This window comes from Peromyscus maniculatus, chromosome 13 (assembly GCF_049852395.1).
Source record: "Peromyscus maniculatus bairdii isolate BWxNUB_F1_BW_parent chromosome 13, HU_Pman_BW_mat_3.1, whole genome shotgun sequence".
In the NCBI taxonomy this organism is placed as follows: domain Eukaryota; kingdom Metazoa; phylum Chordata; class Mammalia; order Rodentia; family Cricetidae; genus Peromyscus; species Peromyscus maniculatus.
This window is the reverse complement of record NC_134864.1, coordinates 3571713-3594805: the sequence shown is the minus strand read 5'-3', so window position 1 is coordinate 3594805 and position 23093 is coordinate 3571713. Positions and strand designations below refer to the sequence as shown.

General features: G+C 41.7%; 1 protein-coding gene across 7 annotated transcripts in view; it reads right to left on the bottom strand.

Annotated features, from left to right (window-relative positions):
• Window positions 1-23093, bottom strand: part of Cab39 (calcium binding protein 39) — an 81132-nt gene that overhangs the window by 28311 nt on the left and 29728 nt on the right. For 5 of the 7 annotated variants that reach the window (XM_076549482.1, XM_042259741.2, XM_076549481.1 and 2 more), the window contains one exon: window positions 12001-12157. In XM_076549482.1, the coding sequence (XP_076405597.1) occupies window positions 12001-12114 (114 nt within the window). In that variant the 5' untranslated portion in view covers window positions 12115-12157. Of the gene's footprint in view, window positions 1-7016; window positions 7110-12000; window positions 12158-23093 lie in introns of all 7 variants that reach the window. The other 2 variants (XM_076549486.1, XM_076549485.1) reach the window with 1 other exon arrangement.

Here is a 23093-nt window from a genome sequence, read left to right as displayed (position 1 = left end):
AGTGATCTGTGCTGCTTGTCTGACTTCAATCCCGCTCAAGCATTCCTGTCAGCTGGACTGATTTCCCAAGTACTTAACTCCTAGGATAGACATTTCAAACAGCTGCACTTTGCTCCAGTTTTATTTAGTGTCCTACTCTGGATATACACACCTAATGTAGTGAAAAGGGGCCAGCCAAAGAAACTCACCCTAGCCCTGAAACCAGAGTGAGTCAAAGAAACCCACCCTAGATCTGAGACCTGAGCCAGTGAATGAAACACTTTAGTCCTGAACCCAGAACCTAAGAAACACCCTGACCCTGAACCAGTGCCAAAGAAACACACTTTGTCCCTAGAATTAGAGCCAGTGAAAGAATGCACCCTGGCCCTAAAATGAGAGCCAAAGAGTATAAACAGAACCAGCGAGTATGCCACCCTCTTGTGTGCAGCGTGTGAGCTGGCATGTCCATGGGGTCTGTGCTGTGGTGTGCAACTGGAGTGAATAAAAAAAGAACAGGGCATGGACCCCCTAGGACTGGAGTTACAGATGGTTTTGATCTGCTACGTGGGCTCTGGGAATCAAACTCAGGTCCTCTGGAAGAGCAGCCAGTACTTTTAACTGGGGAAACATCACTCTAGCCCCATTAGTAGATTTTCAAACAAAAAGTTCAACAAATTAATAAACTGTCCACTTATTTACTTAAAAAAAAAAAATAACCAGTGAAAGAAACACAGTTTGGCCCTGAAATCAAGGCCACCTCTGCACCTGACCAACTGACCAACAAAACCAACCAATCTCTGAGCAGGAAAACTAACCAATCCTTGAGCAGGAAGTCTTCTCTCTGGAGACACTCCACCCCTAAGAAGCCCTATATAAGCCCCTCGGCCTGTTCAGTTGTGGGCTGTGCTTTCCCACCCTGGCAGGGAGAACTACTCTCCTGGACTCCTCCTTCCCAAATAAATCTCTTTCTCAAAAGAGTCTTGGGTGAAGATCTTCATTCACCAGCACAGAAAAGAAAAGAACCTCGCTGAGATGTCCCCTTAGGGGGCTGAGCAAGGTGGAGCAGAAAGAAATAACTTTTTGCTGGAGCCGGGAAGAAGCACATCTTGAAGCAACATCTTGAGCCAGAGAGAAGCGGAAATCTGCTGGGAAGCCCCCTTGGGGGGGGGGGGAGGCAAAGCTCTCTAGGCGAGAAGCAGGATTTGCTATATCCTGCAGGGAGACCGTCCCCCACTGCACCGCACACCAGCTTCAGATACTGCCTGACTTCTGAGACAGGGTACTTCTCCCTCCGGGACTGAGCGGCCCTACTGCAGCTCCAGGCTCTAGGTAGAGCCTGGCCTCCCGAAAGCAAGGACCACTGTCCCTCCAGAGCTGTCACTCTCGCACCTGGCTTTACTCCTCTCTGATGAGACCTTCCCATGGAAACTTTCTAAATTCTGTTCCATATTGATACATTCCTTTTTATTCAGTCCTGGAACACATGCTGTCCCCTCAATACTCTTTCTTGTTTTGAGACATGGCCTCACTCTGTAGCGCTGGCTGACCTAGAATATATAGTCTGAATTAACTTAAAACTGACAGCAATCTCCTGCCTCACTCTCCTGGGATCATAGGCATATACCATCATGTTTGGCCTAAAACACAACCCCACCTCCAGTACGAGCGACTGAACCCAGTTAAGTACTCTACCACTGAACTTAACCCCAGCGTACTTACTAACTACAAAAACAAAACAGCAGTTTTACACTGTATACCACTTTGACCAAGTGCTGCTATGAACATTACCAGTTATGAAAGATCCTGAGTCGACTACCTCCTGACAGGACGCCCTTCACAGGGCACATTACTTCTGTGGAGCTCTTGCTAACTGCCCAACCCACACTAGATGGTGAGGAAACACCAGCAAGACCAAAATCAGTGATCCTTCTATAAACATTCAAATATTTAAGTCACAAAGATTAAAGAAAGACTGAGAAGCTGTTACAGATTGAGGCAGCTGGGGAGATACAACTAAATGCAACATGTGACCCTGAGCTGGATTGTGGTCCAGAAGGTTATCTGAAGACTGCATCCATTACCATTCCTGCATCACATGACTCTGGATTTCTAGCTCCTTCTGTGGGGATGTTAAATGTAACCTCTGTGGAAGTGGGGAAGAGTCTAACAGGTTTACTACCCCTCTTATTTGCATTTTCTTCTCAGGTAGGGGGCATCTCATTTCAATACCAAAATCTACGGCGCTATCTCTGTGTGCTGCAGAAATGGCTTTTAAACAAGGGGCCTCAAGGATATCCTTTGTGTCTTAGAGGGTCATTTGATCCAACTGACTTCAGAACGCAAGTAAAGGCCTTCAATTCTTTTTTAAAGATATAATTTATTTTTATTTTATGTTCACTGGTGTTTTGCCTGATGTGTGTCTGTGTGAGGATGTCAGAAGCCCTGGAACGGGAGTTACACACAGGGATGAGCTGTCATGTGGGTGCTGGAAATTGAACCCTGGTCACCTGGAAGAGCAGCCGATGCTCTCTCCAGTCCCCTAGGTCTTCAATTCTTTTGTGCTGTCATCTACTTTCATTCTCACCTTGGACATCTTAAGCTCTTCTCCAGGTTCACTCCTCCCTTTCTCTTCTAGATATGTTCCAACCCTGCCCTGCTCGCCTGCCCTCCCTCTCTCCAGAGCCTCATTCTCCCCTGATATCTACCAGCAGCTGTGTCTTCCTTCAGTTGCCAGTCTTGCAGGGCTGTACTATACTATCGCCTCTCGCCCTCCCTCTCTCCAGAGCCTCATTCTCCCCTGATATCTACCAGCAGCTGTGTCTTCCTTCAGTTGCCAGTCTTGCAGGGCTGTACTATACTATCGCCTCTCGCTTCCTTAACATACTCGAGGGTTCTGGAAGGGCTCACTCAGTCCTAGCTCTGCCTGCATTCGTGTCCAACAGCAATTTACACATGGAATGACCTCATGATTTTGTTAGCTGTCAGAACACTCTTCAAGTGTTCATCAGTTGGACATGGTGTTCCAAGGCATAGATGCTACTCCTGCATGACCAGGGAGCCTCATATTAGGTTTCACAGGCAGACTGCTTTATTAACCGTAGCCAACTGTTAATACTTAGTCAAGAATATCCCTTGTGACAAGCTACTCATTTGACTGGAAAATGAAGTCACACGTCCTTCACACCGCTTACTCTGTGGGGTGAGAGGGAAAGGTCTTAGTTGTTTCCTTGGGACTTTTGAGAAATGACCTACGAAACAGCTGCAGATAGCAGGGGCTGGAGGTGGAGTGAACAGAGTCTGGGCATGGTAGCTTCTTGGAACTCAGGCTCTGAGGTAGAAAAGCAGAACTTAAGTCCCTTGGGAGGTAGGCAAGTGACTCCTGAAGTAGGAAGGTGCCCTAACATCCACAAACAATCAAATAAGAACTTTATTTAGCTTTAGGAATTATTTTTAAATTATTTAAGTTATTTGATCAATGTAAACAGAACCAGTATCTCAAAATTCATACCTAATGCTTGCGTCACTGCTAATGTTTGTATCATGGGTAACAGTATTAGAACAAGACTTCCTTCCTACTCAGGGTAGGAAGGTAGGAAGGTAGGGATGTTCTTCAACCTTAAGGTAGTGTCCAGTATAACCTCTCATGGTGGCACCCAGGCTATGAGACTTTCCCCTTAAAATGAAGTTGGGAGGTCAAGGCAAAAGGCAGAGGAAGAATTCAAGGCCAGCCTGGTAACAGAGTGATGCCTGAGGGTGAATGGGTACATGAAGTGGAAAGCAAGTCCTCAGGAAACTAAACTCTTGTGCACCTACCTATCTCAGGACCTCCTCAAACCAGAAAGCCTCTGCCTTAAACCTGACATCCTTGTAACACTCCTCTTTGTGCTGCTGCCGCACAGGCCATACTGTGGCCAATGTGCAGAGAGATATCGCTACACCAGTACCAAGCAGAGGGAAGATGGAATAAGGCCACTCACTGCCCACTGGACAAAAGCAGGAAGAGATGCACCTCATTTGCATGAACTAGCAATTTCAAAATAAATATTTAAAATAAAATGCAGTAGGGGGTGGGGGTAAGTGCCTTTAGTCCCAGCCCTTGGGAGGTAGAGGCAGGCAGAACTTTGTATGTTCAAAACCAGTCTTGTCTACACGGCAAGTTCCAGGACAGTTAGACCCATACAGTAAGACCCTGTCTAAAAACAGAAGGGGTGGGGTGATCAAAGTTCTTATATAGAAAGATATAAAGATAAGACAAAGATGTAAAATGGGATCTAAACGTAAATTAAGATCAGCAAGATGGCTTATCAGGTAGAGAAGCTTGTGAGCAGGCCTGAAAACCTGAGTTGGAGCTCTGAATCCCACAATGTGGCAGAAGAACCAACTTCTGAGGCTTGTCCTCTGATCTTCATGGCATGTGCCTTCTCTCTCTCTCTCTCTCTCTCTCTCTCTCTCTCTCTCTCTCTCTCTCTCTCTCTCTCACACACACACACACACACACACACACACACACACACACACACACGAAATTGGTATAGTTACGAGTGGTTTATTCATGCTTCTGGTTATTTCCTGATGGTTATTACACATAAAACTTCTATAAATATTCACAAGTCATTGTACAGATATATATTTCATGTTTTCTTGGGTATATTCTTAGGAGTAGCATGGTTAGATCATATGGTTGACATAAATTCAGATCCTTAAGAACCTGCCTGTCGGGGCTGGAAAGATAGCTCAGGGGTTAAGAGCACTGCCTGTTCTTCCAAAGGTCCTGAGTTTAATTCCCATAGTATCTCACAACCACCTATAATGAGATCTGGTGCCCTCTTCTGGCAGAACACTATTTACTAAAGTGGCTGTACCATCTCATACTTCCAGCAGCTCCATTTGCTCTGTATTAAACATTTGCCATAGTAAATATGTCCCATGTTAAACATTCTAAAGCTCTCTGGTAACTAATTTTTCTTTGGTGCCGGATTTCATTCATCCATAGTTTTCTATTCTCCTTGTCAATCAAACAACTAGTTACAGTTTTGATTCCCCTCAGATAAATTAATCACAATTTAAGTTCAGGGTTGAGGACTGTATCTTGCAGAAGCTCACAGGAACCTTGAGATTAAACCCTGATTCAGAGTTATTAGGCATATTATTATATTTATCTAATCATGAAAAATATTTTCTGACCATCCTTAACTACAGGGAGAGAAATGGAAACTGTGGTGGTCTGAAAGAGAACGCTCCCCCTCCCCAAGACTCATATATTTGCATGCCTGGTATCTAGTCAGTAGAACTGTTTGGTAAGGATTAGAATGTATGACCTTGTTGGAAGAAGTGTTTCACTGGGGGTGGTCTTTAAGCCTTCAAAAAACTCCTAGTGTTCTTCTCTGCTCCTGCTTGGGGATCAAGATGTAAGCTCTTAGCTGCGGCACCAGCCACCTGTCACCATGCTTTCATTCCACCATTATAGACTCTAACTCTCTAGTATCATGAGCTCAATTAAAGACTTTCTTTTGTAAGTTGACTTGACTGTGGTGTTTTGTCACAGCAACAGTGAAGCAATCAAGACAGAGATATAACTCAGTAGAGATACTAGCATAAGACAGTGCTCTAGGTGGCAGATTTCTTTTAAGAAAAATATGGCTCTTGGTCATCTTTAATCGATCCAAGGAATCGCTTGGTTACAGCTCCTTATTGTTAGTTACACACTAAATATGGGCATTTTATCACATTCAGCAATCATTAAGGGCTAGATGAGAGGAAGGTGGCAGCAGTTTGCTTTAACTCTGCTTTCTATTCAATCTTCAATAAATACAAGTATTTACTGAGGTCTATCTTTGGAAGGTTTACATTCTACTGAGGAAGAAACATAATTACATATATTACACAAGAAAGAGAGAGCAAAGTAAGAGGGCAGGGTTTCATTTCAAACAGTAAACTGGGTGAAAGGGTGAGCAAAGACTTGAAAAAAGATCCTATGTAAACCACAGAGCGAGCTAGGAAGAAGATCCTTAAGAAAGGGAAGAGTCAAAGGCTTAAGGCAGGACTGTGAGGGGATCAAGAAGGAAAATGGCTAACGTGCGTGCGTGCGTGCGTCTTAGGGCACTAAGCTCAGACCTCAGTGTAATAGGTCAGGGGCAGCATTATTTTTTGTAAATGTGAAGGTGTTAACCTTCAGGTTTACAGGACACATACAAGTTCTATGTCATGTACTTGGTTTTGTTTGTTCATTCAAGACCGATTCTCACACAATCCTGGCTGTCCTGTAACTCTAGGCTGGCTTCAAACTCACAAAAATCTGCCTGCCTCCAGAGTGCTGGGAAAACAGGCTGGATTACCAATTCTTAAAAATGTAAAAACTATCCTTCGTTCAAAAATCTTAGAAAAATAGACTTAGACAAGATATGACTGCAGAAAATAATTTAGGCCCATGTAAGGACTTAATTTAAAATAAATATTATTTGACTTACTTTTGAAAAGATCACAATGGTTATAAACACTGTAGAAATCCTAAGCAAAGTGAAGGATGGCTCATACCAGAGATAGGATTAGATTCTGGGTTTAAAAATTATTTTCATTGGGGCTGGAGAGATGGCTCAGTGGTTAAGAACATTGGCTGCTCTTCCAAAGGACCAGGGTTCAAATCCCAGCACCCATCTGTCTGTAACTACAATTCCAGGGGATATGACACCCTCACACAGATAGACATGCAGGCAAAACATCAATGGACATAAAATAAAAAAAATCAACGAATCATTAAAAAATTAAAAGCAAATTTAAAAAACAACTCTTTAAAAATTATTTTCTTCAAACAACTGATTTGGGAAGAATAACAGGTACTTTTTGACCTGTGCCTACAAAAATGGAGTCATGCACAAGGACTGTGTGAAGACTAAAGAGAAGAGGGTTGGGAGCATGCTTTCTTTCAGAGTGAAGTCTCTATTTGTCAAGTCTCCAAAAGATTCTGTTATGATCTGAATAAAACTGTTTTAGACTCAAAAATGGCACAGGGAAGAAATGGCATCTGAAGTACATCTCACCTCCTTATCCGTAACATGGCTCCAGCATTCTGTGCTTCTGAATAGGGTTCAGCATACTTCCTGATTAATGTATTCCTGGACAGTCTGTACTTTCTGTTATAGTGAATGAGACAGACAGATGACACTGATATGGACATAGACACACTCTTTTCTGCAGCTAACATTTAAAGAAGGCTGGATAGTCTACTCACTTAGCAGTCCTGACTTTTCGTATCATCTCTTGCATTTTGTTTGTTTATTTGTTTGAGACAGAGTCTCTCTATATAGCCTGGAACTCACTAGGTAGACCAGGCTGGCCTCAAACACAGAGCCTCCCCCAAGTGCTAGTATAAAAAAGTGTCTGTTACCATGCCTGAACTTCTGGCCTAGCTCTTCTTGCATTTTGTCAATATTTATTAATAGCTTACTATTGTTAATCCCCCATCTTTATCTGCAATAGTTATATTTTAAATTGGTACACCATTTTTTGTGTTGCCCAGAATCTCTAGTACAATGTTAAAAGGTTACATCCAGTTCCCTAGTTTAATGCCTCAGCATTGTCCTAACAGTGTGTTGAGCTCACACTTTTAATACTCAGAACTTATCTTGCCTCTACTTTCATGTCCCAGTTCTCTCCTTCACCATGTGCACTAGTTGCCATTTTCTTTTAGACACTGACAAATCAGTCAGAAATCTCACATGTTTTCTCCTCTTAATCTGTTTCAGAATAAGTAATTTACATGGAGTTATTCTTCAGAAATCCCTATGTTTGTTTTATACTCATAGCAGGTCTATTCTTGTGTAATGCTGGCTTATAGTGGGAGTGCTCAACCTCCACACTAATGACATTTCGCTGGGTAATTCTTTGTTGCTGTTCTAATTTTAGCATCCCTGGCTTTACTAACTGAATGCCAGTAACAGCCTTCCCCTAGTGCTATCACCAAAAATGATCCGGGTATTCCAACTATCCTCTAAGAGAACAAAACAGCTCGTGGATCAAAACAGTCATTGATTCAGTCAAGCAGAAGATATGGATTCTATCACTTTCTTCTCCTTCTTCCATCAAACCACTCTTAGTTAACATTTTTCTCTGGAACCTTATCTAAATTAGGATAGTCCCCCATCTCTGTAGCCAGTCCCCTCCCTGCCATAATTCCCATTAACTATCACAGTACGTTGTGACTCTTGGACTCCATGAGACCATCCCACAAGGTCTGAGGTTTTCACATCAATGATAAGACATCATTTGCCTTGTCCCCGCTGCACTGCTATTGACATTAAAGGCACACAGCAAGGAGGTGCTAACAAAATACAGTAACAGTTACTTAAACCTGCATGACTACATACTTAGTCAAAAGACTGCTGGTTTCACTCAAGAATGCTGAGGAGACCTGTGCACAGGGCACACACTTGTAATCTCAGTCCTATGAAGTTTGGTGGTGGAGGATCACAAGTGTGAGGAAAGTCTAGGCTAAGGAGGAAGGAGAGAAGGAAGAAAGGAATATCAATCAAGTATTAGAAAGTCATTAATGTTATTAAATTTCGTCCTTAGAGTACATAATTTGGTATGAAAGATGTGAAATATGTTTGGTTCTTTATAAATGTGACAGAGTAATAAGGAAAAGTAAGCGGCAATTATCAAATTCTCATGTGGTATCAAACATTCAAAATTATCTGAAATGCTATTAAAACAGCTTTGTCTCTTAAAAATTTTCTTTTAAAAAATGTGTATGTGCATGAGTTTACCATATGTATGCAGGGGCCCACAACAGAGATCTGGAAGGGGTGTCAGGTCGCCTGGAACTGGAATTACAGATGGTTCTGAGATGCCAGGTGAGTGCTGGGAATGGACCCTGGTTCCTCTGCAAGTGTATCAAGTGCTAAGCTAGCCCTAGGCTTCTCTTTTTCATAAGAGGTTTGATACCCATGTAAGTCTATGAGGGGATAGATTTTTTCCTTTATATACTTAAACCAACACAATGTGTAAGAGAGCGATGCCAGCCCAAGCATGAGGATCCAATGGCTTTCTAACAGCACAGTACAAGAGATTTAAAATACTGCTTCAAAACAATGCTGCTCTTCTCCCTGAATTTTTCATTTCAGATGATACGGTTTATTTTCCATAAAATATTATTTGTTAAACTGGAATGTGTATATTACTTTTGAATGAGTATTTAAAACTTTCTTAGCCTGGTGTGGTGGTGCATGCCTCTAATCCCAGCACTCAGAAGGCAGAGAAAGGTGGATCTCTGAGTTCAATGCCAGTCTGGTCTACAAAGCGAGTCCCAGGCTACAGACAGGGTTTTTGAAACCCTGTTTAAAAAAAAAAAAAACCAAGAAAACAAAACAAGGGGCTGGAGAGATGGCTCAGAGGTTAAGAGCATTGACTGCTCTTCCAGAGATCCTGAGTTCAATTCCCAGCAACCACATGGTGGCTCACAACCATCTGTAATGAGATCTGGTGCCCTCTTCTGTGTACATAATAAATAAATCTTAAAAAACTTTCTTGATTTTAATTTCTAGTGGGGTAATATCAATATCCCACTTACATGAAGTTTTTTAAGGTCTTAAGTTGAGAGTATAAAAAAGAACAAAAAGTTTAAGAACTATTAGTCTGTCAGTCCATTTTATTGCTTTTGTGAAACGTATTTCTTACTACTCCTGAAATTCTGGTTTCAGTATGTGTCCATCATCCATTCTTCTCAACTAGAATGGAAGCTCTACAAAGCAGAGACCTTGTCTATCTTCTATATATTCCTAGTGCAGAAATGGAGTAAGTTTGATGCGAGGCTGTGGTGTAGCTCAGTGGCAGTTACTTATGCAACATTTGCAAAGCCCTGACTTAATCTCCAGCATCGCACGCACGCACGCATGCACACGCTCAATTTGATGAACAGAATGAATTTAAGGAATGGACTGTATCTTTAAGGAACAACAAAAGAAGAATCATTTTATGGAACACACACATACTTTCAATGACGAACAATTTAAGGATGAAGGAACAGCCACTGAGGATGATGATACAGGTATGAATCACTCTTCGATGGGGTCTGTTCTCCTACACATTGCCTTCTAAGACAAGCTGACCAACTCATGTGCCAGCCACAGGTGTCAGGCCTGCTTCTTGCTAGCTGTAGCTACTTCTACCTCATGTTAGACCCTGTGGACTATCAGTACTGCTGGCAGTTTTGTACAACAGTGAGAGAGAGGCCAGAGTATGCAAGCTTACTTTCTGCATTGCGAGTGTTGCTGTGGTTCTGCTAACTGCCCCTTCTAATTTCCTGAGGATACCCGTCCCCATGGTCTGGAACTAGACTTCTACTTTACATCTTATGAGACACTATAGTAAGATGGGACAGCTCTGTACTGTGTACACGCCAGCACTTACCTTATCCAGCAGTTCTTTTAGACAGACAGACAGACACTCCTTACAACTTTAAATCAGTTTGGTTTCTTGGTCCAAAGGGCAATGGAAATATTAAATAGAATGAGAAAACAAAAGAAGATGGGATAAGGCTAAGATCAGTCAGCCATAAACCAGAAGACACCGGTAAAGCCACAGAAGAAAACAGAGCAGAAATGACGGTTCACAGCCAAAGACTCTGGGGTTATTTCAGATTTATGTTATTTTTACTTGTGTGTTTATGTGAATAAGTATGAGCATGTTTGAGTGTAGGTGGCCAGAGTCCAGAACAGGGACTCCTGGCACCAAAACCCCTAGAGCTAGAGTCACAGGCAATTGTGAGTGGTCAGATTCAGATGCAGTAAGTGCTCTTAAACACTGGGCCATCTCAGCCTCTCTAGAACCAGTCAGAATAGGAAGAACCAGCCATATGTTCTACAGATTGACCTAAAAACATCCATAATATACTGTGACATAATATTTGAGAGTAAGAATCTCAAATCAAAAAATGATTACATTATTCTATCTAAAAACAAAGGTAAACTCTAAAGCCTTACTGCTTTAAGAAAACAAACAAACAAACAAAAAAGTAGTAGCTAAGTAACCTAACTTTCATCCCTAGACAGGAAATAATTTCTTAAATAAAGTTAAGGTGAAAGATTCCATCTCACCACTCACTCATAAATGATGGGTATTGAGGCCATTAGAGTAAGACATCCTATGGAGCATAAGGGGACAGTAAAGACAGTGCTCAGAGCTCTCAGACCAGTGTGGGACAAAATACACGTTAACAAGGTGAAGACGGTGGCAGTTCTGACATTTCAGACAGGTGCCCAAATGGTGGAGATTTGTTTTAGTGGGCAGGAGTGGGGTGAAGGAAGAGTCTGAGACTATTCTGAGAAAAGGAAATGCATCTCAGAGTTCTCAGAGATGAATGGGGCTTTGGTGTAAATGGAGGAGGGAAAAAACAACAAGACAAAGGCACTACAAACAGTCTACTTGATTTTCTGATCTCGTGGAGGCTGGAACAACTGCTAAGGTCTGTAAGATAGATTATAAGGATTGTCTTCAAGAAAAAGTAGAACTCACAGGCTCTAGTCCAGGCCCTTTAGGGAGCAGAACACACAGGATTCTTCTGAGAAGAGTAAGTAAGGCCTGACTGGGATCAAAGCCAGGCTTTAGATTGTAGTGATTAGGTAGATGGAGATGCTACGGGTTGAGAGGAAAACAAAACAAAACAAAAAACCTAGAAAACCAGGAGCAGAAAATGTGACTCAGTAGTAGAGCACTTGCCCAGGACGCCTATATGTAGCTGTGAGTTTAATGCCCAGTCCCGTCTGGTGCAAACACTGCTTTCCAGAATCCGATCACTAATACTTCAAGAGTAGAGTAAATGAATACTGGGTGCGTGGCTCACACTGGCAATCACATTCTGGCACTCAGAAGACTGCCCCACATTCCAGACCAGCTTGAGCTACAGAGTGAAACCCTATTTAAAAAATAAACCCAACTACATCCAAATGGGAATTTATTGGTTTTCAAGTTATCTCATAGTCTACCTTATATTTGTTCCTTAATGAAGGAGTTAAGCCAGATGCATACCTTTTCTGCTTTTTTGTCAGAAATGTCCTGCTTTTCCAAAACAGCCATGCTCTCCTTCAAGTTCTTCACAATATCTGCTGGAGATTTGTGAGACTTGCCAAACGGGAACGGCATGACGGCAGCACCAGAGGCTTCCACTGCACTCTGCCTGCTAGACCTGCAACACAGCACAAAGATCATAAGAAAGAAGTAGGGCCAACAGAAGACACACTTCACATTCTAATCAGTAAATAAAGCCATTGTGGGGCCAGAGACAGCTCAGCACCTAAGAGCATTTGCTGCTCTTCCAGAGGACAGGGCTTTTGGTTCCCAGCACTCACAACTATCTGACACCCTGTTCTGGCCTCCTCAGACACATGGTGTATAGACATACATGCAAGCAACCCCCCCCCCCCGCCATAAAATAAATGTTTTGAAAACTTAACACTCTTAGCTTTTTAAGCATCATTTTATTTTCCCCCCAATCTTCTGTTTGTCTAACCACCCAAACAGGTGCCTGTGGATGCTTCTGACATGTACAGCAGCAGAATGTACATCTGACAGGGCAACTATTACTATCGGATCCAATGCTAAGTACTTTACTCATTCAAACAACCCCGGCAGTCATTACTTCTTCCTTACAGATGAGGTTAGTAAGGTTGACAATCTGGCTCAAGGTAAAAACAAGCTCCAGTTCCTACTGACCTTGTCCTTAATTGTAATACTATGCCTCCAACTGACAGTGTCTATTCTACAGCTGAGGAAAGCAAGACAAAAATCAAGAGATGGAGCGCTCAACTAAACAGCAGCAGCAGCAGCAGCAGCAGCAGCAGCAAACACATTCTTATCCCAGAGGTTATGTTGCTCCCCAAAAACAGCCCAGTAGACTTGTCTTATGTGCATGTACTTCTTTGGCATCTGAGTATTTCAGAGCTGGAGGGAACCCTGACAACACCTTGGATCAATCTCCCATCAGATCTTTAAGGCTGTTACATCATGGACTTTCTACTCTTCTAGTGCAGATGTGACCATCCTTGATCAAAGGTTTGTGATGGGGGTTTGTAGTAGTGGAAACCAACATTTCAACTATACAAATCACAATGTTACTTTATCTGAAGAAGGGCTACAGCTATCTAAAAGCTACCACAAAGAAACTCAAGAGGACAGCCAAGCCCACTTGTAATTTCAACACCTGGGAGGCAAGGCAGAAGCTAGATGGATTCTCATAGAAGCTCCAGGCAGCCAGGGCTACAGAGTGAGCTGCTGTCAAAACAAACTTAACAGAACAATGGAAGCATGGTAACATGCTGGAAGTCACCAGGTTTTTTTGTTTGCTTTTTCATTAAAAGGACTGAAAAGAAGAGCTGGGAGTGAGTATGGCTCAGTGGTAGAGAACGGGCCTATTATTTGCAAATATTTGCAAAACCCTGGGTTCAATCCCCAGTAACAGGAAAAATAAATAAAAATTTCAAAGTTGAACCAAAGGCATTAATGGACATTAAATAACTTCATATCAAATATAATACTGCAGCCCAGTTTTGTGTTTTCCTTTGGAAACATGCATATTACATTAATACCTCCACTGCACAGCGTCTTAACACCTCCTTTGATTTTTGATGTTTCATTTGAAAATTTTGAACTTTTCCCCCAATATGACACAGAAAAATGCATGTCTGTTTATAAAGAACAAATAGGGGCGGGCGGGCAGGCAGATGCTGCAGCGGCTGAAACACAGTTGCAATAAAGACCAGAACCTGAGCTGTTACCCGCTGAAGAGTTAGTGAAAACAAGCTCTTAATCAAGAGCTTGGAACAGGGACACCTTTAATCCCAACACCCGGGGAAGGAGCCATCTCTGTGGGACGGAACCAAAATGGATCTGAACACTCTGTCTGAGGCCAACCCAGGGCCCGGCTGCTGATCCTGGGAAACCCAACAACTTGAAGGTGTTGGTGAGACTACCCTGCTCAGCTGAAACCCATCTGGGAGGATTCAGAACCCTACAGTTTGAAGTCTGCAGAAACAAGTTCAGCTGAGGAGTTGACGAATGAACAAAACGTGACCTGAGAACACAGAAGAAGGCGCCACCCAGCCACCGAACCAGATCACCAGAATCGTAAGTATATACTTCACCGACTGAGAACTGGTAAGCTCCCATCTCCTGACCGACAGATCAGGTCTCCAACCCCTAGGCCCTACCCATCCGAGTCCCAAAGACCAGACAGCTACCTTTCCCTGCTCCCCCACAAAAAAAAAAAAAAAACTAAAAAAAGAAAAAACCTAACCCCTACGAACCTAACAACCACTGAAACCATATGCACACCCTGCACCAACTGAGAACAACTGCTCCCTGAGACAGAACCCACTAATACTGATTTGACTAAGCTGCTCCTGAAGAAACAGAGCCCAATAGCACCAATTTAACCAAGAACTCCTAGTGAACCAAGACTTAAAAATTAGAACAAGAGAGGCACCTTCAGACACAGACACTGCCTGCACCAAGCAGAGGAAGAGATGAGTAGACACCAATGCAAAAATACAGGCAACAACATAAAGATCTATATGGCAATATCAGAACCTAGTGATTCTACACCTGCAAGACCTGAACATACCAAGGCAGAAGAAACAGAAGAAATCAATCCTAAAAATGACTTTAAGAAGATGATAGAGGCCCTTAAAGAAGAAATAAAGCCGGGCGGCGGCGGCGGCGGCGGCGGCAGCGGCGGCGCACGCCTTAAATCCCAGCACTCGGGAGGCAGAGCCAGGCCGATCTCTGTAAAAAGAAGAAATAAAAAATTCCCTTAAAGAGGAAATGAAAAACTCCCTTAAATAGGAAATAAAAAATTCCCTTAAAGAAATGGAAGAAAAAACAAACAAAAAATTGGAAGAAATCAAAGAAAGCCAAGAAAAAGTAATTAAACAGATGAAGGAAACAATTCAACATCTGAAAGTTGAAATTGAGACAATAAAGAAAACACAAACTGAAGGAATGCTGGAAATAGAAATCCTGACTAAACAAACAGGAACTACAGAAACAAGCATAACCAACTGGATGCAAGAGATGGAACTGAGAATCTCTGACACTGAAGACACAATAGAGAAAATAGATTCATCAGTCAAAGAAAACACTAAAAACAAAAAAGTCGTAACAAAAAACCTCCAAGAAATTTGGGATACCATGAAAAGACCAAACCTAAGAATAATAGGGATAGAAGAAGGAGAAGAATACCAACTCAATGGCACAAAAAATATATTCAACAAAATCATAGAAGAAAACTTTCCTAACCTAAAGAAAGAAATACCTATGAAGATACAAGAAGCTTACAGAACACCAAATAGGCTGGATCCAAAAAAAAGTCCCCTCGCCACATAATCATCAAAACACTAAACACACAGAACAAAGAAAAAATATTAAGAGCCGCAAAGGAAAAAAACCAAGTAACATATAAAGGCAAACCCATCAGAATAACACCAGACTTCTCAATAGAGACTATGAAAGCTAGAAGGTCATGGACAAATCTTATGCAGACACTAAGAGACCATGGATACCAACCCAGACTATTATACCCAGTAAAACTCTCAATCACCATTGGCGGAGTAAACAAAATATTCCATGATAAAACCAGATTTAATCAATACCTGTCCACAAACCCAGCCCTACAGAAAGCACTAAAAGGGAAAATCCAACCCAAAGAAGCTAAATACACCCATGAAAACTCAGGCAATAGATAATCCCACACCAACAAACAGCAAAGAAGGACAACACAACACAACCACAAAAAATAACAGGAATTAACAATCACTGGTCATTAATATTCATCATATCAATGGTCTCAACTCACCTATAAAAAGACACAGACTAACAGAATGGATAAGAAAACAGGATCCATCCATCTGCTGCATACAAGAAACACACCTTAACTTCAAAGACAGACACTACCTCAGAGTAAAGGGCTGGGAAAAGGCTTTCCAAGCAAATGGACCTAAGAAACAAGCTGGTGTAGCTATCCTAATATCTAATAAAATAGACTTCAAACTAAAATCAATCAAAAGAGATCAGGATGGACATTACATATTTATCACAGGAAAAATCCACCAAGATGAAGTCTCAATTCTGAACATTTATGCCCCAAATATAAAAGCACCCACATTCATAAAAGAAACATTACTAAAACTTAAAGCGCACATCAAACCCCACACATTAGTAGTGGGAGATTTTAACACACCACTCTCACCAAAGACAGATCTACCACACTGAAACTCAACAAAGAAATAAAGGACCTAACAGGTGTTATGACTCAAATGGACTTAATAGATATCTACAGAATATTCCATCCTAACACAAAAGAATATACCTTCTTCTCAGCACCCCATGGAACCTTCTCAAAAATTGACCACATGCTTGGCCAAAAATCAAATCTCAACAGACACAAAAAAATTGGAAAAATCCCCTGTATCTTATCGAACCACCATGCCTTAAAGTTAGACCTCAACAACAACAAAAATTATATTCTAACATCTGTTAGAATGGCTACGATCAAAAACACCAATGACAGTCAATGTTGGAGAGGATGTGGAGCAAAGGGAACACTCCTCCACTGTTGGTGGGAATGCAAGCTTGTACAACCACTGTGGAAATCAGTATGGCGGTTTCTCAGAAAATTAGGGACCGAACTACCTCAAGAACCAGCCATACCACTCTTGGGCATAGACCCAAGGAACGCTGATTCATACCACAAAGATATATGCTCAGCTATGTTCATAGCAGTACTATTTGTAATAGCCAGAACCTGGAAACAACCTAGACGCCCGTCAACTGAAGAATGGATTAAGAAAATGTGGTACATACACACAATGGAGTACTACTCAGCAGAGAAAAACAATGAAAGCATGAAATTTGCAGGCAAATGGATGGAACTAGAAAAAATCATCCTGAGTGAGGTAATCCAAACCCAGAAGGACAAACATGGTATGTACTCATTCATAAGTGGATTCTAGATATAAAATAAAGAACAATAGACTACAACCCACAGAACCATGGGGGACCCTAGGACGACTGTGGCTTATAATAAGTTTTGGTTTTACTCAATTACTGAGCAAGCCTCAATGAAACATTTCACAATTAAGATGGGAATACATACTATATCAAGCTGATAACAGAAAGGTGGATAAATTGATTAATTTGAAAAAGTGAAAAATGAAAAAAAGAAAAAGAAAAATTTGAACTGTTTAAAAAGGAGCCAAACAAACATACTTAGCTGGAGTAAAAAAAGGGGGGGGGGACTGGGTACTCATCATCCCTCTCCACATTCTATTCTTTCCCTTGTTTTATATATTTAACACTTTTTATCGGTAGTTTCTGCTGGAGTATCCACTGCAGATAAGCACTGGAGGTTTCCTGTTGCAATCACTCTCTAGAATGATGGAAGAATCTTTCTACTAGCACTTGAAGGAGACCCAATCTGGTGTTCGTGTAGGCCCGGGGTTCTGTTTATGTCTTTCCTTAGGACAATGAGGTTCCTCTTGGATTCCTGAGCGCTGTGTTCGCCCTGTGACTGCTGCTGAAACCCAACATGACAGAGACCTATTGGGCTTTAATAAAAAAAACTCTCCACTTCTGATGCCAATGGGGATTGAGAGCCCAATATGGTCAACATTGGCAAGCATTAACATAAGCCTAGGAACTGTAGCCATGTTTTTGGATTCTCCAGAAGAGCTGCCAGCCTAAGTCGTGCTGGGATCAAGAAAAATGGGCCTTGGAGGTTCGTGTTCCTGGAGTTGTATCCATGCCAGTGGATGTCCACATGCTCCAGAAGAGAATTTGACATTGCTGCTGCTGTTGTTACTGTTATAGAAGTGGCGGCCACTGCTGCTACTATTTCTGGGATTACCGTTTCATAATTGCTTACTACAGCTAGCACAGTGGAGACCCTGGCAACAAAAGTAGCTACAACAGTTAATTAGTCTTTCATTCTATTGGGCATGATAAATTTAATTCAATAGTTATATACATTTTGATTGGCTTTGAAAATTATAAATCTATAAACTCAAGTTCCATTTGCTTTTGGGATACCATCTTACAAGGACTCCAATTTGCAGTAAGGCTCGTTAAGGAAGGGAATGGCTCAGTTGCCTTTAGCCTACTGGCTATGGGTGAGATAGGACCTCTGTTAGTCTTTTCTGTGTCGAACACACAGATTGCAAGCCCAGTGCCACTTTGAGATCTTTGGCAGCAACTAACCATGCAGCTCACACACGATTGAGCCGGTATGATAATGAGTTTTCAGAGACGGGTAATGCCTGGGGGGCACTCATCAACCTAAGACAGAGTGCCTGTGTGGTCTGGGCAGGTGTCTCCATGACGGGTAAGGTGACTTGCTGACATCCCATGCAACCTAAGTCAGAAGCTCATTTTTTAGTAAAAGGGGGACCTGTAGGGCCCTGGCCCCCGTTTTGGGTAACTGTTGCCTTGCTTGCTGACCTTGACCTTGATATCCTCCCTATGCTAATTCTCTGCCAGATTCCACCCTCCTGAATGCTTAAGGGAAGTTCCTTGTCTATGTATCCTGCATAATGGGCATTAACAGATTAGATGCAAGATTGTAAAACATCGGTAGCAAGCTTCTGCCCTCTGGGGTTCTCCCATTGTGTTGTAAGCCTGTATTTAAGACTTCTTCCCTCCTTCAATAAGCAGCATTGGGCATTTAAAAAAAAAAAAAGGAAAAAAAAGAACAAATAGGGGAAAGAACATGTAGATTTGCTGCTAATATTAAGCCTACAATTAAATCATAAATATATTATTTCTCAACAAGTGTTTTTTGTTTGTTTGTTTGTTTGTTTGTTTTTCGAGACAGGGTTTCTCTGTGTAGCTTTGCGCCTTTCCTGGAACTTACTTGGTAGCCCAGGCTGGCCTCAAACTCAGAGATCGGCCTGGCTCTGCCTCCCAGTGCTGGGATTAAAGGCGTGCGCCACCACCGACGGCTCTCAGCAAGTTTTAATGTGATCAATCCACTTCCTGTCTCAGTTTCTATTATCTTACAAATCCTATTCTAAGCCTGGTGGTGGTGGTGGTGGTGGTGGTGGTGGTGGTGGTGGTGGTGGTGGTGGTGGTGGTGGTGTAGTACACCTTTAATCCCAGCACTCCAGAGGCAGAAGCAGGTGGATCTCCAAGTTTGAAGCCAGCCTGGTCTACAGAGTGAGTTACAGGACAGCCAGGGTTTATACAGAGAAACCCTGTGGGGGAGGGGGGGAGAACAAAACAAAACACAATCAACCCCCCACCCAAAAAAAACTCAAATCCTATTTTGATTAAATTAAAATGATATCTTCATTAACCAAAGAACAGTTTAACACATGTCCTTCATCATGGGTTCTCACAACTCAAATCCACTTCTAAGCATCTTTTTTAAATAAGAAGTTTGGGTGACTGCTATGCTGTCTCTGATTCCGGATCATTTTCTTCTATTACTGTTCCCTTAAACCCTTTTTTGGGGGGTAGGAGCAAAAAGGGTATCTCTGCATACACAGAAGGTCACATAATACAGTCTCTGAAAAGATTATCTTTCTGTACCTGCATTCTGTATCTGGAATTGTGCAGAAAGTGCTATGGAGCTATGCAGCTGTTTTCAGCTCTGGCTAGACCATGGAAGAGGTGATCAGGTTAAAGGAGGTTTAAAGAGTCCTACAGGGTGTTGGCACAACACAAAACACAGCTGCCAGGGAGATCATGCATATAAAATTCCTCTGTTCAGGAAAGGTTATGAAATAATTATTCTTCTTAATTGATCCACCAAACAAGAACATAAAAACAAATCCAGTGTACTAACATGTACTCAAGACAAGAAACAGATATTTCACGAAGGACCCAATCACATCAGGAAGCTTACTCACGATGGACAAAAACTCCTTTATATATTATCATTAAGTTTTTAAAACTCAAACTAGAGTAAAAGTATACGTGTCTATTGTGACAGTAATCAGTGATGTGTGCTTGAATCCTAAGGATCTGGAGGTCAAGGGTGATTTGAAAAGGGCGGTATAATTTAACACATCACTTCTTGCCACAGAGAACACGTAGAGCACTGGAGGCTCAACTTGGGACTGCATCTGCTATTTCCTGTTTTGCCTGCTTGTTCCCCACCAGTGGCCTTCCTCTGCATTTATTACTTTTCTGAAATTAATTCAATGACTCATCTTTGCTCTGATGTTAATGTCCTTCAAGGTTCTGGCTGTCTCCCTTGCCCTCTATTTGCTCTGTCAGCCTCATCTATAGTTTCAACAACTGATGTCATCCTAACACCCAACTCTTATCCAAGGCCTGCTTCTTGATTCTTGTGTCACAGCATCCCGCCCCATTCCATCACAACACTTGGCCATGATAGCAGATGCCACTTGCTTAACTCTCCCATATGATCAGATCATAATTTTGAGTCAATTCTATTTTGTAAATCTCTATTTTTTAGGACATTTGGCATTCTCCATATAGGCCAGAGGTTGCAATGGAATCCAGTTCTCCAGGACCTGATGAGAATTCATATGCTGCAAACTTAATCCTCCATGCACACAATGAGAGGCTGAAACATCATCATCATCATCATCATCATCATCATCATCATCATCATCATCATTATTCATTTTTTGAGACAGGGTTTCTCTGTGTAGTTTTGGTGCCTGTCCTGGATCTCACTCTGTAGACCAGGCTGGCCTTGAACTCACAGAGATGCGCCTGGCTCTGCCTCCCAAGTGCTGGGATTACAGGTGTGCGCTACCACTGCCCGGCAAGAGGCTGAAACTTAAATGGGAGGTTTTCATGTCATAAGGATGGAACCTCATGTGCCTTTTTATAAGAGCTTGCACTTTCTTTTGTATGTGAGGATACAGACCTCACCACTTGTTCAACCGAGAAACCTCTTATGAGATTTAGCCTCCGGAACTGTCACAGCAGTACACGACAGAGTAAGACAAGGATGATAAGAATATTGGTTGTCATGATGACTGAGGTATTACCCGACCTATGGAAAGAGTACTTACTGCCATCATTGAAAAGGAACCATTGCTTTTTGGTTGGTGTTCACATAAGCCTAATCCTGTGAGTTTGCATATTCTCAGATAAGGTATAAGTGAGAATAATGAATATTTCCTATCTGTTGTTGTATATAAGTCCATCACTGAGAAATAAACACATAGCTTTTAAAGAAAAAGTTCTACTGTTCATTCTGAGAAACTCTACCATTAAGGTTTACCTAAGGAACAATGAGATACTATTAGTGGGCCAAAATGTGTTCTCTTAACTTCTTGTACTTGTTTACACTAGTATCCACCCTCTTCCCCAAAATAGATGGGCAACCAGGATACTAGAAATGGTCACTTCTGCTTGAAACTTTACCAACAAAATATCCAAGTCATTCAAGTTAAGACTGTTAGGTACTACCACTTTGGCAACTGGATTGCTCTGGTTTATGCACCACACTCCTATTTACCCACATGCTAATAAATACTGAAAAAAAATCAGATGACCCATAAGTCAGTATCAGGACACAGTCATTCATTCAGTAAGGCACCTCATCTAGTGCTTGCTTTATAGACAAAATTCTGGTGTGCACGGATGTGGGTGTGTGTTTGAAGACAATAATGAAAACTGCTAAATGACAACACATTCCTAGATAGCTGACTTCATAAAACTCTATATTAACATATGTGTTAGATCTGACTCATCAACCTGGTGGTCAAATGCAAACAGTAAAAATGGGGAAAAAAAAAAGCCCACACACTGTAAGGTGATTGCATCTGAGGGCCATTAGGGTCACCGATTAAGTGTGCAGTCATAGAAAGTGTGAATGCAGTACAAACTCTATGACCCAATGTTATACTACCATGGTTAATGCTACTTAATCCATACAATTACCAAATAAGCAGATACTCTTTCTAAATATTAAGCTATTTAATAATACAGGGTAATTATGGAAGGCATAGTGATTAATTACATGGATTTTAAAGATGGTCTGAGACTAGATTCAAATCTTGATTTTACCAGACCTCAACTTAAGACTAAGACCCTTTCCTTACATATGAAATGTGAAAAACAGCAGCCACTAATGTGATGTACAAATAAAAATACTTCAAACATGGACTGGAGAGATGGCTCAGAGGTTAGCACTGGCTGCTCTTCCAGAAGTCCTGAATTCAATTCCCAGCAACCACATGGTGGCTTACAACTATTTGTAAAGAGATCTGGTGCCCTCTTCTGGCCTGCAGGCATACATGCAGACAGAATACTGTATACATAATAAATAAATAAATCTTTTTAAAAATATACTTCAAGCCGGGCGGTGGTGGCACACGCCTTTAATCCCAGCACTCGGGAGGCAGAGCCAGGCGGATCTCTGTGAGTTCGAGGCCAGCCTGGGCTACCAAGTAAGCTCCAGGAAAGGCACAAAGCTACGCAGAGAAACCCTGTCTCGAAAGAAAAAAAAAAAAAAAAAACTTCAAACACAAGTATTTCCATGACGGGCTGGAGAGATGGGTCAGTGGTTAAGAGCATGTGCTGCTCCTCCAGGACTGGAGTTCAATTCTCATCACCATACCAGGTGGTTCACAAGTACCCACAACTCCATCTCCAGGGGCATCTGAACCCCTGGCCTCTGTCGGCATGTGCACTCATGTGTGCATGTGCAAACACACAACAGAGGCACACATATAATTCAAAAAATAACAAAAAAAATTTAATCTGTACATCACACTGTAAAGCAGCTGTTGTTTGAAACATAAAAAATTTTGAATAGAAGGGGCTAGCTACCCACCCTTGCCTCTAAACTCTGATTCATGACTACTAATTTCAGAATAAAAACAAACAGGTTATTATCTACTATAGTGTAACAAAGTGAGAGTGTATATCCTTCCCTTTTGTGCTTGTAACTAAAAAAAAAACTCCATTCAGCTTTTGGAAGGAAGGGAGGTCTGCCTTTCTCAAATAAAATTAAAATTAAACCAGGAAGATCTTTAAGAAGCCAGCTGAAGCCTTGGTTAATTACCAAAGCCACCAGAAACATAACTCTAAACTAACTATACCAAAACTAAACCAAAGCTCAGAGGACACTGGAGAGAGTGGGTTTGGCA